Below are 17,698 nucleotides of genomic sequence, written 5' to 3'. Positions count from 1 at the left end.
TTGTTCTGGAAAAACATCCTGATGCCCAGTTTCCTTTACTTGATTGTATTTGCAGTCTCCTCCACTAATTAGACATTAAGTTCCATAATGGCAGAAATCATGTGGTGGCCTCCAGTTTTCCCTTTCCTAACAGTCTTCAGTTTGCATTTCGGTATACATTTTGTTCAGGGGGGTGTAGTTCAGTGATGCAGTGCTTGTTTAGCATGCATGAGGCCCTGGGTTCAATCCCTAGAACCACATACACAGGAAGGAAGGAAGGAAGGAAGGAAGGAAGGAAGGAAGGAAGGAAGGTTGGTTAAGCTGAGAAAACATAGATGAACAAATTCAGCAAAAATTCCAGCCTTATGGAATTGCCATTCTAGTGGAGATAAACAAATTGAAAGGTAAAATATTTAGGAAAAAACCTGGAAACATGCTAAATATACATCAACTAATGAATGGATAGACAAAATGTGGTATGCTTTTACCATGGAATAGTAATAATAAGAAACAAACTACTGAGTGACACATGCTACATCAGGAATAAACTTCAAAAACACTATTATAGGTAAGAGAAGTCAGGCTATTATATGACACTGTTTAGAGGAAATGTTCAGAAAAAGCAATTATAGAGACAGAGAGTAGATTAGTGCTTGATGTGAGCAGTGGGTGGAAATGGAGATTAACCGTAAATGGGCATGAGGGGTCTTACTGAAGTAATGAAAATGTTCTAAATATCTAAGACTTTCTTGCAGCGGGCAGCAGTAAGTTCTGCTGGGTCCTTGGGGACCATTTTGCTGAGGGCAAGGAATAGGAACTCTGAGTCTGGCTCTTCATGTGAGCTACCTCAGGCCTTCAGGGGCTAGTGCTGATGGGTCTGCAGTTTACTCTCAGCTCTTGGGATAACCTGATTGCTGTTAGGAATGGTTGATCCCAAACTAAAGGCAGTGGGATAACTTAAAACATGGCAGATGCCAGCTGTGTACACAACCACAGAGAGCCAAAAAGAGGAGTAAAATGTACACACCACCATAATGAGATTCTAGCATGTTGATCCCATTTTCAGTGAAGAATTGTTTCCAGTTACTTTGTAACCACAAGGTCCCAGGCAGCTGGCTTTAAAAACACAACAGAAAGTGGGCTCATTTTACAGTCAATTTCCAATTATGTATATCAAAATTTGGCTGTTGAAGATTGGATCCGCGACCATGCAAATCTAGAAGACAAGCCAATTCTTTTCTTCTGGAAGAGTTTTCCCTCTGTTGTAATTGGTAAGCATCAGAATCCTTGGCAAGAATGTAACCTAGGGGCTGGGGATGTGGCTCAAGCAGTAGCGCGCTCACCTGGCATGCTTGTGGCCCGGGTTCTTAGATCCTCAGCACCGCATACAAAGATGTTGTGTCCGCCGAAAACTAAAAAATAAATATTTAAAAAATTCTCTCTCTCTCTCTCTCTCTCTCTCTCTCTTTAAAAAAAAAAGGAAAAAAAGAAAAAGAATATAACCTAAATCTGATGAGGGAGAAGGTATAAAACTGGCCTGGAAAGGAAATGGAGGAGGAATAGTTTACTACCATATGGGTAATATCAATTTGACTTTCCTTACAACCAAAAACAAGTATTATAGAATGGAAAATCTGAAATTAGTTGTGAGATCACTGAATGCTGTCCAACCCCAGCTGGATGTGCAGGCTACCAAAAAATTCGTCCTTTTACTTGGTAGACAATTTAAAATTCCAGGATCAAAGTTCGATCAAACTAAGGCTTTTCACCATTTACACCTTATTATGTAGTACTGATGGAATCTCTTTGTCTTCTTTACTAAAGAGCCCTTACCAAGGGATCAAGAACAATGACACTATTAGCATATCTTCTGTATTGAAAAATCTTTTGGTAAAATATCCTGTTCTACCTGCAAAGTACTGATCAATGCTATTGCTGCAGAGCATGCTATTTATCATCAGATTGATAATCATATTGACCTAATGAGTCCAACAGATGAAACACTGTTTCCTGGAATGAATAGCAAAGCCAAAGATTGACAAACCTGGGAGTGGATAAATGGCAAAACACCAAAGTTTAGTATAAATACTACCTTTAATGTGTTATATAAACAATCACACTTGGAGATTGAAGTATTCATAGATGCGAAGAAATGAAGACTTGAAATCTGCAATGTTGAAGCAGCCGATCATTGGTTACCACTGGAAATATGTGACAAATTAAATTCAATTTTATTGGCGTCATGTTTTGCCCAACTGAAACTACCATGTTAACAAATACATTACTTAGAATATGTCCAGAAGGCCTGGAACTACATAATAAAGGAAATATTCTCCATGAAAAAAATTAAAGGTATAATGTGATTCCAAATAACTTTCTTTATACTGACAGTTTTAATGAGAAAAATAAAACTTTTTTTTTTTTTTTTTTGTAATAGGATTGAACCCAGGGGCATTTAACCACTGAGCCACATCCCCAACCCTTTTTTATTTTTTATTTTGAGATAGGGTCTCACTAAGTTGCTTAGGGCCTCTAACTTTCAATCCTCCTGCCTCAGCCTGGAAAATAAAACTTTTAAATGCATAAAAATGTTCTAAAATAATTTATGGTGGCAGTTGCACCATTTGATAAAGTTATTAAAATCACTGAGTTGGGCTGGGGTTGTGGCTCAGTGGTAGAGTCCTAACCTAGCTTGCATGAGGTGAGGCACTGGGTTCAATCCTAAGCACCACATAAAAATAAAAAAGAATAAAGATATTGTGTCCATCTAAAACTAAAAAAATAAATATTAAAAAAGTATGTAGTTTCATTTAAAAACATTTTTTTTTTTTTAAATCACTGAGTTACCCAGGTGTGGCAGTGCAAGCCTATAATACAATCTACTCTGGAGGCCCATGCAGGAGGATTGAAAGTTCCTTGGGCAATTTAGCAAGAACCTACCACAAAATGTAAAAACAATTTTTTGTACAATGAATCGAAATGCATTCTGCTGTCATGTATCAATAATTAGAACAATTTTTTTAAAGTTTTTTTTTTTTAATTTTAAAGGGCTGGGATTGTGCTTTATAGAAGAACACTTGCCTAACATCCACAAGGCCTTGGGTTCGATCCCAGTAATGCAAAACAATAATAATAATAATATAATAATAATAATAATAATGTATGGAATTTCATATTTGAAAAAAAAAGTGTTCATGGCTTGGGAGGCTGAGGCAGGAAAATGGCAAGTTCAAAGCCAGCAAGAGCAAAAAAAAAAAGAGCAAGCAAAAGCAAGGTGCTAAGCAACTCAGTAAGACCCTGTCTCTACATAAGATACAAAATAGGGCTGGGGATGTGGCTCAGTGGTGGAGCACCCAAAAAAAGTGTTCAATAGTATCTGCTGAACTAATAAACAAAGAAACCCAAGGCTTTGGGCAGAAAGGCCAGGAGGCACTATTTTACACAGGAGACCTTCCAAGGAGCCCTACTCCAGAGGTTCTATAGGTCTCCTTGATCCTGTGTATTTCAAAGGAACCTACATCTTCTTTCTTGGTGAGGGCCCAAATCTCCCTGGGACAGCCCAGAATAGTCACTTTCTGTTCATTCCCAAGGACCCAGGCTTGGACTGATGATTGCCTTACCCAGTAGCTTTATACAAGTCACCTGTATTTGAGACTCAGTCTCCTATTCTGTAGAATGGCAGGAAGGATGTGGAGTGGTGACTTCAGAAGGTTAAATGAGCTGACTCTCTGGTTGCCTAGGATTCTAAACTTCTGTGTTTAGACAGACAGACAAATCTATCAGTTGGATATTGGGAGATTTTCATTTATTTATTTTTAGTTGTAGGTGGGCACAATACCTTTACTTATTTATTTATTTATTTATTTATTTAGTGTGTGTGTGTGTGTGTGTGTGTGTGTTACTGAGAATCTAACCCAGTGCCTCACATGTGCTAGGCAAGTGCTCTACCACTGGGCTACAGCCCAGCCCCAGCCTAGATATTGGAAGATTCTGTTCGCTTAACTGGCACCTATTTGCTGACAGTTACTATGTGCCCTGCTCAGGCACTGGGACTCAGTCAGTCTTCAAACCTTCTTCCCGACCCCTTGCTCTAAAACTCTGTGTTGTGACCTCAAAAGATTTCCCAATCCCACATTTGACCTGCAACTTGTTTTTAGTACCACAATCTCTCCCCTTCCCCTTGCCTCAACACTTACCCCTAAAACACTCCAATCTGTCAGACTCAGTGCTTAGATGTATGGCTTCTGGCCCCCTGCAAATAGAAGTGTAGGTAAGTGTATATTCAAGTGTGAGTGCACTTGAGTGTGTGCACATGTTCTAATGCATACCCAATTGTAAGAGTATGTGTGATTATAAGAATATGGAGTGTAGATGTGTAGCCTGTGAATGTGGAGGTTCATGAATGTGCATGATTGTATCTAAGTGCGTTTGAGCATCTGAGTATATGAATGAGTAACAGTTGATATCAGGGTCTGAGTGTACACATATGAATATAGATGAGTTAAGTGTGGGGTGAGAATGTGGTCGTGTAAAGGTGTTTGTGTGAACATGTACATATCCCCAGTCCTTCATCAGTCACAGCAGCCACACCCTCCTGTGAATGCAAGTATATACATACCTCCAAGGACCGAAGGTAGTTCAAGCTGTAAATACTTAATCCAATAAAGGGATGACTTTGTCCATAGGTCAGGAGTCACTTTCTCCTCACTCCCCCCAACATGAAGCTGGGGATTCCCCAGCTGAAGATTACCTCTAGCAGGAAAGTGCTTCCTCAGACTGGGGCCTACAGCCTACCTCCCCTTCAGGCCAGCCACTTCCTCCCTTCTTCAGCCAGTTTCCAGCCCAGCCTTGGCAGTGACCTGAGCCGAGAAGGAAGGATGAGGGTGGTAGCAGACATTCCAGGTGCCTCCTCAGCTATGGGGTGGGGGGTGTCTCCATGGAGATGAGCAATGGACTGTATCCAGATGATTATCAGGGCTCCCAGAGTTCTCTCTCCCCTCCCCCAGCTAGACCTCCTTGGATCTGAGCAACACAGGGAAGCCTAGTGAGAGTCCACTGCCCTTCACATCGGCCGGCTTTCAACAAAGGTGAAGTGGGTATAATCCCAGTGACTCAGGTGGCTGAGGCAGAAGGATCCCAAGTTCAAGGCCAGCCTGGGCAACTTTGTGAGACCCTGTCTCAAAAAATAAAAAGAACTGGACATATAGCTTAATGGTAAAGCACCTCCTAAATTCAATCCTCAGTACCAAAAAAAAAAAAAAGAAAGAAATAAAAGGTGGAGTGCTGGCTGGTGGTGTAGCTCAGAGGTAGGATACTTGCCCAACACTGCTAAAAAAGAAAAACAAGATGGAGGCTAGAGAGCAGTGGAGGGTAATTGAAACAGGACAGGGAGGTCAAATTAGTCCATTTTCAACCCACTCACAACCTCACAACCCCACTCCACTGTCCCATAAGACTCCCACATGAGTGCTCCCTAGGCTCCCAGTGCTTTGGCTGTGTGGAGGGACAGGAGGCAGCACAGACATTTTTTCTGATCTCCAAACTGTGTGGATGAGCCAGGTGAGGTGGCACATGCCTATAATCCCAGTAGCTCCAACAAATTCAATGCCAGCCTTAGGGGGCTGGGGTTGGGGCTTAGTAGTAGAGCACTTGCCTAGCATGTGTGAGGCACTGGGTTCAATTTTCAGCACCACATATAAATAAATAAATAAATATCCATCAACAACTAATAAAAGTATATTTTTTTTAAAAAGCCAGCCTTAGCAACTTAGTGAGGCCCCAAGCAATTTAATGAGACCCTGTCTCAAAATAATAAAATAGAAAGGGCTGAGGTCTGGCTCAGAGGTAAAGTGCCCCTGGGTTCAATTCCTAGGACCAAAAAAACAAAACCTATGTGAATGAGAACTGGGAAAAGTCTCCAGAGTCACAGTAATTGTCCTGATTTCTGCCTCCTTGGGTTTTTTTTTTTTTTTTTCTTCCTCTTCTTGTCAGTACTGTGTATTCAACCACTGAACTACATCCTTAGCATTTTTTATTTTGAGATAGGGTCTCACTAAATTGCCAAGGCCTGCCTTGAAGTTGCAATCCTCCTGCCTCTGCCTCCCAAGTCACTGGGACTATAGGTGCATCCTGCCACACCTGGCTTCTGCCTTTTTTTTTTTTTTTCACTAGAGATTGAACCCAGGGGCACTTAATTACTGAGCCACATCTCCAGTCTTTTTATTTTTTACTTTTGAGACAAGATCTTGCTAAGTTACTTAGGGCCTTTCTTAGTTGCCAAGGCTGGCCTTGAACTTTTTATCCACTGCCTCAGCTTACTGAGCCTCTGGGATTACAGACATGCATTACCACACCTAGCCTCTCGACCTCATTCTTTTTTTTTTTTTTTAATTTTTTAATATTTATTTTTTAGTTTTTTTCCGGCGGACACAACATCTTTGTTTGTATGTGGTGCTGAGGATCGAACCCGGGCCGCACGCATGCCAGGCGAGCGCGCTACCGCTTCAGCCACATCCCCAGCCCTCGACCTCATTCTTGAGGAGCAAGCAGTATGACAGAGAAACCTTAGGAAGAACTTCCTGACAGGAGGCTATGAAATAAGAGTCTAAAATACAGTTTAAGCTGGATGCAGTATCGAATGCTTATAATCGTAAATTTGAGGCTAGTCTAGGCTATTTAGTGAGACCCAGTCTCTAAATAAATAAATAAAAGCACAGTTCTCCTGTCTGACCGAGGGACCATCTGGTTTTCATGGGCTGTGGCTCAAGTGCAAGGTCCTGGGTTCAATGCCCAGATTGGGATTTTTGCTTTTGCCCTCAAACTTCCTAGAACTGACTCCCTCTCTAACCCTATTCATACTACCCTCTAAACCCATGATTTATCACTGTTACTACCCTCAACCCCCATCAGCTCCCCTGAGCCCCACAAGATGATGGGATACCCAGCTGTTCCTTTCTCAGCATTCTGAGTTTTCTGAAGGAGGCTCAGAGTGAGAAAGGCCTCCAGCTTCCAACTTTCCATACCCCAACCTTTCCAAAGAAAGCTGACCTCACTTACTTTGAGGAATTTAGGCTAGACTCCCAGGTGCCTTATGTCCCATGGAAGTTCCAAACTCCTGGAGTGGAAGGAGTCGGCCTGGGGGTGTCAGGTGTCCCACTTCCAAGGCTGGCTGCAAGCTCTCTCTTCTTCACAGTACACAGGGAGTTTACAAGAAGGCATTGCTATCACCCTCACCATCTTTGTCATCTTCACCTCTTCTTCTCTAGTACCTACTCCTTCACCTGGCACTGTGCTGATACACGTTAATTCATTTAATCCTCACCTTATGCAATTGAATCAGGTAGGTACCATTTTACAGATGAAGAAACCAAAGACAGAGAGGTGAAGCTAAGGGTCCAGCAGAAACAGGCTGCACCCTCAGATTGCCTCGCTGAGCACTAAGAATGTTGCTGAAAGCTCCGTCCTTGTCCTCGATGCCAATCCAATATCGAGGACACAGTTGAGAAAAAGGAAAAAGAAGATTTATTGCTTTGCTGGCAAAGAAGAAACACAAGGGACTCCTTTCCCGAAAGCTGCAATTCTGCCTATTAGCAGGAACAGGGGGCTTTTAAAGAGGTGAGTCAAAGGCTACATTCCACGTGTTCTCTCTTGGAGTTGTAACTCACTTGTTAATCTGGGAGATAGTGATTTCTGAGATCCTCTAATACCATCCCCAAAGTCTGGATTACTTCATTCCTATGATGGGTGTGTACTCAGGGACAGATAACTCTGCCTAGGATGGGGAAGAAAGGTAATCCTCTTTCCCCTGAGATTAGGGAGAGGGAGAGATTAGGAAGGAGCAGGGAGAAAGGAAGAGAAAGAAACAAGTCTATTTTAAAAATAAGTGGCAGAGCAGCAAGGGTTATATTCAAAGCATAAAGTGGATCACTGTTACAAGAACAGGCAGCCATTGCCTTCTGGGATGTAGTAGAAGCTGGAGCTCTGGAAAAGGCATGAATATCCAGATCTTTCTTCCCCCACCCTCCTGGCTCTCTGATTTTCTAGCTACTCAACAAAGCCAGGTGGAAGCTAGAGGCAAAAAAGCCCAGGTGAGGTGACCCATGGAGATGTGCTGGACAGAGTAGGGAAGAGACTGAATCTGGGCAAATGGAGACTCTCACCTGTCCCAGGCCTCATGGTTTGGACACTGGCATTCTGGATTCAGAGCCCTGTTCCCTGAGATGTCACCAAGTGCTGTGGGGTGGCAGTGATAAGGGTGAAAAGACTGGACTCTAGTCTGGGCTCTTCTGCATGGCACTGTTCTGTGACCCTTAGTGAGACCCTAGGCTTCAGTTTCTTCTTTATACACACAAAAAGGAGGTGGTCCTTCTTGGCACCTGCCATACCAAGGTGCCCAGGTCACATAGCCTCTTTGCTCCTGCTGCCACCCCCTCTCTTACCTCAAATAAACACATCACCAAAAGCCAAAGCCCCAGGCATGGAGACTCTCTCTCAATTCCTAAAAAGGCCATTCCCAGCTATTTGGCAGATATACCCACTCCTTTCTGCCCCTTAGGACTCAGGTATTCTATTGGCAAGTCCTTTCAGTCTCTCTAAGAGTTCTCTGTCTCTAAGTCTCCTTCCTTCACACTACCAGCATTCCCCAGGCCCTCATCTCAGGGGCCCCACCCCAGGGAGCACCAGTTCCTACCTCCCCACAAGGAAGTGCAGGCTCTACTTAGGACAGTACCTCCATAGACCCATCCTTGGGGAATCTGAGCTGTCTGTGGCCTCTGGGGTCTCTGTACTGGGAGGAGTAGTCCCTTTTCTCCCCTTCCCACCCCACCCAACTCTACCCCACCCATGTTTCTACAAGCCAAGGGGTGCCGCGCCCAGATTTTCAGAAAAACAAAATCGAGGAGAAAGAGTTAGCAAGGAAAGAGCTCATTATTACCAGGAATTAAAGAGGAGAAATGCCCTGGGGTAAGACGAGTGAGCGGGACTGGGCTGGCAGGAAAGTCAATCATCGGTAGAAGTTGAAATGTGCACTGAGTACACAGAGAGACGTACTCCAAGGGCACAGGATATTCACTTAGAGGTACACAGAGAGTCAGGCAGTGGCAGACAGAGCCAGAGACACTCAGCCAGAAGCTCAGACCCGTGAGAATGTAACTCAACATATTGAAAAGCAGGCCCACTCAGAATCACTGATAAATGGACATTGCATATGTGCACAGGGACAGTCACAGAGGCAGATGTGCAAGGAAAGACCAATCAAGCTCAAGTTTCAGGGAGGCTGATTTCAATTGGAGCAAGTCAGAACTTTAAGAAAGCTCAGATGCTTCCCAAGTGGACTGTGGAGAGAGCTTGGTACAGAAAAGACAGTGATGGAGACTTTGGTGAGCCATGGGATGTGGCAATGCTTCCAAGGGGTAATTCTCTATGACGACCATAGAAAACAGATTACATTGAATGGAACTGATACATTCCCACATTCCTGTAGGAGGTGATGTTTTCTTTCAAGAACTAACAGCCAGAACTGTCAAAGGAAGGAATCACTTAGAGGCCAGGTAGAGAAGCAGGGCGCTTCCCTCCTGTCCCTGGAGAGGTTACATGATAGTTGCATGGCTCCAGTCCCCACTCATTGCTCTTGATCCTGGCCAGGCTTTGCCCTTTCTCATGAGATCTGACCCTCCATTCAACATACCCTCTTGCCCTGTATACCCATGTGTGGCACCTCTAATTCCCTCTTCTTCTTCCCAAGAGCCTTCTAGAATTAAAGCAAAGCAAGGTATCACCCCACTCTTCCTCCCTCCCCTCTCTCAGGAAATTCAGAACTGTGGAAGGAATCTGAGGCGGAACAGGATGTTGAATTCAATGATCTTTAAAAAACAGCCTTTAGCATCCCTCCTCCACACATTCCCCCACTTCTGCTTCCCCACTCCATCTCTGCTTCTGTAGGAAAAAGCCTGAGGTGACAATTTTGTGTATTTACCATCCATTGGTCGCTGTGTTAAGTCCTTTTCATGAATTTTTGTTCATTACTTCCTCCTTGTTAACCCCCAAGTCACAGATAAGGAAACTGAGTTTCAGGGAAAAAATATGAGCACTCCCAGGTCACACAGCTACAGAGAGGCCAAACTGGGTCTGGAATCCAGGTTCAACTTCCCATTAATCATGGCACCAGAAGGCCTCCCGCCAGACGGGTCAGGGTCAACAGCAGAATTTGAAATAAAGGGATGACAGATGACATGGGACACACAGGGGAAGAAAGCAGGGTGGGGGCACCAAAGGTGGGACTGGTGTGGCTGGAATGAAACTGGGCAGCCACATTCCACTCCTAAGGTTTACCCTTTCTCCCCTCAGGGCCTAGGAAAGGGACACTCCCTCTGGCTCAGGTCCCTCCAACATTCCAGACACGCCTCTTGGGAGCTGGGGACAAGGAACAGTTAGAGACCCAAGGTGGAATTGCCTCCTCCCACCCCTACCTCCCAGTCAGAGTCCTAGCTGTGTGACCCTGCATTTGCCATCCACTCCTCCTGGGCCATGGTCTCCTCATCTGTGAAGAGGCAAGAAGCTTTAGCTGGCTTAGCCTCTATTAAGAGCACAGTTCTCCTGTATGACCCAGGGATCCTTTGGCTTTCATGGGGTTAACTTTGCATGTTGATTTGGGGAGGGAAGCCTTCCCTTGTATTCATGGTGAAACTTAAGTAGGGCCCAATAAGGAAGGCGGAAATGAGAAGAGATTCCTGGGCACAGGTGTGCAAAGCCCCTTATGTCCCTGGGCAGTCAAGGTGCTGGCAGGCCTTGGTGTAACCCCAGCCTGACTGATCATAGAGGGGCTTCAAACCCTTCAAAAATGAAGTTGGGAGAGAATGGAACAAACACAGTCATGGTTTCTGGGCTTAGGCAAGTTACTGTAGAAGATGGTGGAAGAATAAGAAAGAGCTGGGGTATCTTACTTCTTGGAGGATTTTTATTAAAATAAGTCAGGAAGATTTTTTTTCTTTGTTTTTTTTTTAATTTTACATTTTTAAGTTTTTATTTGTTCTAATTAGTTATACATGACAGTAGAATGCATTTTGACACATCATATATAAATGGAGTATAACTTCTCATTTTTCTGGTTGTCCGTGATGTAATCAGGAAGATTTTAACCAACAAAGACAACAAGTTCCCTCTGGAACTTCAGAGGGAAGGCCCAAAGTAGGAAAGCACAGAGCTGGTAAAGCAGTCTGGGATAGGGTGGATGGTGATGGGATGAATAGGGCCAGGGGCCACATTCTGAAAGCCCTGAATAAAGGGCTTTAAACTACCTCCAGATAGACAAGGAGAACCATGGAAAGAGTCCAGTTTCAGCAAAGGTTTCCAAAAGATCTCTGAGGGCTTCAGAGACTGAAAGCATAGGCCTAGAGGCAGAGAGCCTGCTTAAGGGGGTCATAGCTGAGGTCTGGGTAGAAGTGAAAGAGCTTAAACAGTTACAGGTAGCAGAGGACAATACAGATTCCCCGTCTATTGGTCTCATCCAACAGTGGGGAACTCACTCCCTCAGTTCTCCCTTTGGGCAGCTCTGCCTGGGAGATGGTTCTTCCCTCCACGGGGCTCAGCCTGCCTTCCTATGGTGATGTGTGGGTGCAGGGACTGAGTAGATGTCATTCACTATGCTGAATGTGCCATGAAGGATGGAAGCTGGGAATCTTGGCAAAGAGTCAGTCTGACCTCTCGGTGTGACTGACCCCTCTCCCCTTAGGCAGGACTAGAATATGACCCCTAGGGTACCCAGACCAGATTAGATACCCAGCTAGGCACACTGGGAATTTGGGACCAGACATACCACTGGAAACTTCTTAAACAGCCTCAGAAAAACAGCAGAACAAAGCTATTTCCACAATTGGCAGTTTTAGACATACATTTTATTGTTGTTGATTTTTTTTATAAAAAGCAAAGGAGTCAAGTGAAGGATTAAAGGAGTGAAGACCTTTAAGTGGAGTCTCCCAACCTCCAGCCCTAAGACAGTAACATCTACTATATATATTTAAAAAATAAAACAAAAATAAAACATAAGCAAACATGAAACTTGTGACCTGGACGTCCCCTGCCATGCCTATGTTATGACAGAAACATGTTACACAGTTCCTACTCAGGGATACCGGAGATCCAGACCTGAGCAGTGGTCTCCACCTCCAAATCCCACCTCCCCCAAACCTAGAGAAGCCCCACTAAGAAAAAAGGGCAGATACACACACATACTCAGAAAACACACATGTGGATCCTCCTTCATGTGGAGCCCATGAAACACGCACACCCTGGCGTTGTCCTCACAGGTGGACACATCGCCTTCATTGTCTTCTCCCTTCCTCTGGGCTCCCAGCACCACTAGGATCCTCTTGGGAAAGTTTGGACAAGCTTGGTCCCTTGCCCTGAATATCTGTGAAATTGTGTATGCGCACGCGCGCACACTCACACACACACTGCTGCCCATTCTCTCCCTTTGGGAGACAAAAGAATGTACTGGCCCTTCACCCTGTCTCACCACAGCTTGAGGGTGGTGACCTAAGGTCCTATTGGGCAGGGTCCAGTGAAAATCCTGGAGGGGGCTGTCCAGCAGGGTAGGGTTATCAGAGGTTCTTAGCCTGGGAAGGGAATCATGAGGGGGCTTCTAGGGAGTAACCCCTGCACAGTCAGTGGATGCTCAAGGGAAAAGGCAGTGAGGGATGGCTGCTGCCCATTCAGACTTGCTCCTTGTGCTTCACATGGGCCAGCTTCACATTCTCCTGCTCGGTGGAAGGTGGAGGCTGCTCCAGATGGCAGCCAATCATGAGCTGGTATACGAAGACTCCTGCAATGGAGCCCAGGAGTGGAGAGACGATGGGCACCCACCACCAGTGCCGGCCAGTCCTGGGAGACAGATATACATAGTTAGGGTAGGTGGGGCAGGGCAGAGGAGAGGCAGCCTGGGGTAAGTTGGTTAGGGCTGTACTCACGTGAAGACTTCGGAGCCCCAGCCAGCAATGGCAGTGAAAAGGCGGGGGCCAAAGTCCCGAGCAGGGTTGACCGCATAGCCAGAGTTGAAGCCCATAGAGGTGCCAATGACCAGGACCACAAGGCCCACGGTGAAGGCCTCCAGGCCTCGGGGGACAGGGTTGTTGTAGGGGTCAACAATGGCCAGCACACACACGATGAGGGAGGCTGTGCCTATGAACTGGAGAATGGGGAGAACAGGGTGAGGGGAAGCCCACTCCCATCCTCTGGTCCTCCCCTTCTGTCCTCCATGTTGCCTGGAGCTAGAATCCTTTCCTCCCCCATCCCCTGACTCTAAAGCAGTGGCGCTGGTATATTTGTGAAGCTAAGAACTCACTGGGGAAGTCGCAAGCTATAAAAGAAACTGCCACCATGTTCTGATGCAGGGTTCCCCACATATTGAGAAGCCCTGCTGTAGTTAGGGAGTTCTGATCCATAGCCAGCCCCTAAGCAAGAAGAGTCACTTTTCCCTCCTCCTTGTATTCCCCTCCCATGTCCCAAAGCTCATACCTGGTCAAAGAAGCCATTGACCATGTCCAAGTGTCCAGAAGGGTAGGTGGCAAAGATGCCAGCTGTGCCATTGGGGCCCGAGACTATAAGCTCATTGTTGGCGAAGCTCAAGATTGCATCTGGTGACAGATTAGACCCAGAGTGGGTGAGGGCAGAGACCTGAGCATAGCCCCCCTCTCAGGACCAGCCCTCCCCTTTCTTCCAGGGGTCTTGGTTAAGCAAAATTACAGCTGTATCATTCTGGAGGCACAAGGGATAGGGTGGGGTGGGGTGAGGCAAAGGGCCTGACACTCTGTTGTTGCCCAACTCGTTTCTTTCCCCTCTTGCCCCCTACCTTGGGGCCTGTGCATGAATGAGTGAGTCATGAGCCTGAGGCCTGGGCAGGCCCCAGCTGTCTGTCATTAAAAGGCCCAGTGCCAACAGGTCCTAAGTTGAGGGAGGATGGCAGTGGAAAAAGGCAGGGTGTGGAAAGCTTACCATAGTACAGCCCAAACACTATCCCAGCACCCAAGAAGGCTCCCAGCGTCTGAGCCAGGGTGTAGATGGGCAGCTTGATCCAGGGCTCACGCGCGAGGAAGCACATGGCAAAGGTCACAGCAGGATTCAGGTGGGCCCCTGAGCAGAGGAGACAGATCCTATTATTTACAGCCTGCCACAGTGGAGAGAACAGCCCCCCACCACCACATATTCTTCCTCTCTGGCCCCTATGAAAAGAGGCATAGAGAAGGGTTTCTTTATAGAATGGCGGTTGGACTATGTAACAGACTGGCTAGGATAATCTTGGTGAAAGTCAAAGGTTCTAAGTGTCAATTTCTTCACCCTCCTCTCCTAAGAGCCCAGAAAAAGCTGAGGCTACTGCTCTGGCCTGTCCTTGGAAACCCCCTCCTCAATGGGACACCTGGTGGGAACATGGACTGAGGGTGAAGTCAAAGCCTTACCAGAGACTTGTCCAGCGACGAGGATGCCCAAGGTGACAGCAAAGCCAAAGGCCAAGTTGATGGTGAGGAAACCACCATGGGTGCCCCGGCTGAGCACCACCTGGGCCACTGACCCACAGCCAAACATCTGTGTCAGGAAACAGAACAAGGCAGAAAGGGTGAGGCCCCTCTAAGGCCTAATAACAATCACTCCAGAGGAAAGGAGTGGCACTAGCAACCTCCCCCTGCCACCACCAAGAGTACTGGATGTCCCTCCTGGAATCCAACTCAAATCCCTTCCACTCCCTGAGAAAAAGAGGACCTACTCTCTCACCCCTCATGTTTCAGTTCTAATCTAACAGGACCCTGGGAAAGACCTAAAAGTAGGTCTATGTCTGGGTGCTCAGAAGATGGTTGAATCTTATTCTTTGATTTTTTCTTGAGTCCTAACAGATGGTGGGTATAGGAGAACAGCTTTCACTGTAGCACAGCTTCTGCCCTAGCACTTCTGGCCTGGCCCAAGAAGTGACCCCTAGTTGCTCAGATTGGGGGAAGAGCTCAGGTGGTGACAGGGGGTACAAAGTGTATAGGAGGGGGCCAAAAGTGAGGTGGAATTCACTCTTCCTCAATCTAGGATGTCAGAACCCCTGGCCCTTGCCATGTTCCCCTTGTAGCACCCTCACCTCCTTGACATGTCCCTGTCCCAGTATCCCAGGTACCTAGTCCCAGTGCCTTCTCTCTCCAGCTGTCCTGACCTCTCTGCCCTCAGGAATTCAGGTTTACCACTTATTTGGAGGTACTAAATGCAGGGATCTCAGTGGCTCCTTTCACTGAGACCCAGGACAGAAAAGTAAGGAGATTAGTTCTAAATTTCTTCCAAGGATGGGGGGATCAAAGGAGAGCAAGGCTCCCAATATTCTGCAAGCACAGAATGTGCTATATGTTTATTCTTCTTGTATAAATGTGAAAATACTTCTGCTCCAGTTGTAATGAGCTGTTGCCCTGATCCCCCAAAGATCTTTTAGCCCATCTGGGTCTCCTCTGCTATGCTGACACAGCAGGCAATTTCTGGAACTGTGCTGAGGGCCCAGTTCCTTCTAATGGGTCAGTGCCTATACACTGTGCTGTTAAGCATTTTGATTATCATCCCTCAGAAAGACCAAGAGATAGTGGGAAGTCAGCAGTGGTGATGCAGGGCAAAGGTGTGCAGGCAGGTGAGAGCAAAGATCAGAGATTATGAATGTATTGGGCAGAGGTGGGGGGGGCAGACACGTGAGGGTCTGAGGCACTGTGCCCAGCCAGGCTCTGGCCTCAGTTCTTTCCTGCCTGAGGCCCAGACCTGGCTCCATCCCAAGAGGTCTTGGAGGGAAGATCTTTCAGAGCCAGTTCCACCACCTTAGGACTAATCTTCCTCTTCCTTCCCCACCTCCCTGCCCCCAAGTTCTTGGTAAGCACTCCCCCACCCCCACTGTACTAGGACCCTCCAAATAAAGGGGCTTCCCTCACTTCAAAGACAACCCCAATTCTGTTATCACTAGCTCTAGGTCCCCAACGTACAGAGGTATAGGAGGCTCTCATCCACCTGCTGGGGGGGTCCCCCAGTTCCAGCCCCTACTGTTATGGGCAGCGCTTGAGGTTCTGCTTTTCACTGACACCTGATGCCTCACATTTACCTGAGCCTGAAAGCTTTCTGCACAAACCTAACACCCTCCTTTTGTGGTCTGGGATAAGCCAAATGATCCTGGGGCTCAGCATGGGGAACGACTGCTACTTTGCAGGGGGGAGGGTTTCAACTGAGACTTGGGAAAGGATAAGGAGTTCCCTCTATGAAAATGGAAACACACTCCCTTGTCCTGGCTGCTCCAAAACAGGTGGCTGGACTCGTGAATCAGAAAGGGAGTGGGGGTTCCAAGGCAAGAGGGTGATAATGCCTCCCACTACTCCCTTTTTGGCACAGGGAGTGAGAGAGAGGGGAAAACTGATAGCACTACTAGTCTTCTGAAGCCAGATATAAGTCTAAGCCCTTCACTTCCCATGGAGCCTGCTCCACCACCATCACCACCACCACCATTTGGAGTAGGCTTCCCAGAGTCCTACTTGCTCCTAGCTAAGCTTCCTAGTCCCCAGGGAGCTAGCTAGTCTGCATTACCTAGGAGTGGAGTTAACCCCAGTAACCCACCCACTGCAATAGAGCAACAGAGCTCAGAAGAAAACAGGTGTGACCACGTGAGTGACTGAAAATCAGAAAGTAACTGAGACAGGAAATGAAAACCATAACTGTTACATCTGCCAGACCCAAGAAGTGCACAGAGAACCACCCAGGAAAAACCTGAGCGAAGCTGGTGTAACCGAAGAGTAACTGGGATTGAGGAGAACCCCAGACAGGGGGAAGTACCTCCCTCAGAGATCCCATGGCAGGCATAACTCACAGGGCCAACAATCTTCTGCACAGAGACTGACAGCTTCTGCCTAGGTGACTGATAGGATCTGGGAGTCACTTGGCAGGAAGGGAGAAACTTTTAGTAACCCCATGTCTTTTGCGTTAGGGCCCAGCTTCCTTCCATAGCCTCCAACCAACAGGACCTTTCTTCCTACTTTGCTGTCTGCAGCTTATGTGGCCTGCGCCCTCTGCCCCCACCCCTTGGTAAACTGTCCTCACTTCACTGCAACTTTTGGACTTTCTGAGGCTTAATTATTCATTAGGGGCCAGACACAGGACCCAAATAATCTAATAGGGGTCCATTTGCCTCTATCTTCACTGCCTCACAGGACTCGGACTCTGGTAACCAACCCAAGGAGATAGGAGAAGGAGTGGGAGGTCCCACTCTGTAAGGGTGAGTTCCCCCCGCCCCAAGCCTATGCTGGGTCACCACTGGAAGGGTAAAGAAGCAGAACTGTCACTGAGGAGTAACAGCTGTCATTCTGGCAAGAGGCAGAACTGTCAGAGCTGGGGTTATAATTGTGGGGAAGAGGGTTTTCCCTCGGGGTGAATCCTGGGGGTCAGAGCTGGAGAATGGCTCAGAGCTATCTTGAAACACAGCCCCTCTGGTGAACAGGGGATTGGGACACGCCAGGGCTGGAAGGAAAAGAGCTGCCTGGCTCTCTCCACTCACCACGAGGATTAGGGTCCCCAGGCACTCCGCCAGCGCCTGGCGAAGCAGCCGGTAGCGGATGTGAAGCATCTCCCCGCAGCGGGACACCAGCTCCTTCTGTCGACCCATGGCGGGGCAGGCGGCTGCGCTATCCTGCGGGCGGGCGGGCGGGCGGCAGGCGGCAGGCGAGCCTGGCACTTG

At 47.0% G+C, this 17,698-nt stretch overlaps 1 protein-coding gene, 1 long non-coding RNA gene and 1 pseudogene across 3 annotated transcripts; 1 reads left to right on the top strand and 2 right to left on the bottom strand.

Moving 5' to 3' along the window:
• The first annotated feature begins 867 nt into the window (after positions 1-867).
• On the top strand, positions 868-2,342 carry LOC107147917 (annotated as a pseudogene).
• LOC125610645 lies at positions 2,055-5,061 on the bottom strand. Its single transcript, XR_007340624.1, has 3 exons — positions 4,598-5,061; positions 4,176-4,231; positions 2,055-2,180 (listed from the first exon to the last, which is right to left on the bottom strand). It is a non-coding gene; the product is annotated as an uncharacterized LOC125610645 (long non-coding RNA).
• A 6,787-nt stretch (positions 5,062-11,848) lies between these two features.
• Aqp3 (aquaporin 3 (Gill blood group)) lies at positions 11,849-17,698 on the bottom strand. Of its 2 annotated transcripts, XM_015492514.2 has the most exons (6): positions 17,519-17,694; positions 14,427-14,553; positions 13,966-14,103; positions 13,489-13,607; positions 12,942-13,159; positions 11,849-12,855 (listed from the first exon to the last, which is right to left on the bottom strand). In XM_015492514.2, the coding sequence occupies exons 1-6, from the start codon at positions 17,624-17,626 to the stop codon at positions 12,687-12,689; spliced, it is 879 nt and encodes a 292-aa protein (XP_015348000.1). In that variant the 5' UTR covers positions 17,627-17,694; the 3' UTR covers positions 11,849-12,686. The 2 variants fall into 2 exon arrangements, with proteins under 2 accessions (XP_015348000.1, XP_015348001.1); XM_015492515.2 differs by lacking the exon at positions 12,942-13,159 and having other exon boundaries at positions 17,519-17,698.

The sequence above is a fragment of the Marmota marmota genome, unplaced genomic scaffold (assembly GCF_001458135.2).
Source record: "Marmota marmota marmota unplaced genomic scaffold, marMar, whole genome shotgun sequence".
NCBI classification, from domain to species: Eukaryota; Metazoa; Chordata; class Mammalia; order Rodentia; family Sciuridae; genus Marmota; species Marmota marmota.
This window is presented reverse-complemented; position numbering and strand designations above follow the sequence as displayed.

What these genes read in the sequence shown, in the direction of transcription:
- Aqp3 (XM_015492514.2), bottom strand. Translation starts at nt 17,626, where the DNA reads ATGGGTCGACAGAAGGAGCTGGTGTCCCGCTGCGGGGAGATGCTTCAC. An exon ending in CGTCGCTGGACAAGTCTCTG is followed by an intron (nt 14,104 to 14,426) that starts GTAAGGCTTTGA and finishes TCCTCTGCTCAG; the next exon opens with GGGCCCACCTGAATCCTGCT. An exon ending in AGTGTTTGGGCTGTACTATG is followed by an intron (nt 13,608 to 13,965) that starts GTAAGCTTTCCA and finishes ATCTGTCACCAG; the next exon opens with ATGCAATCTTGAGCTTCGCC.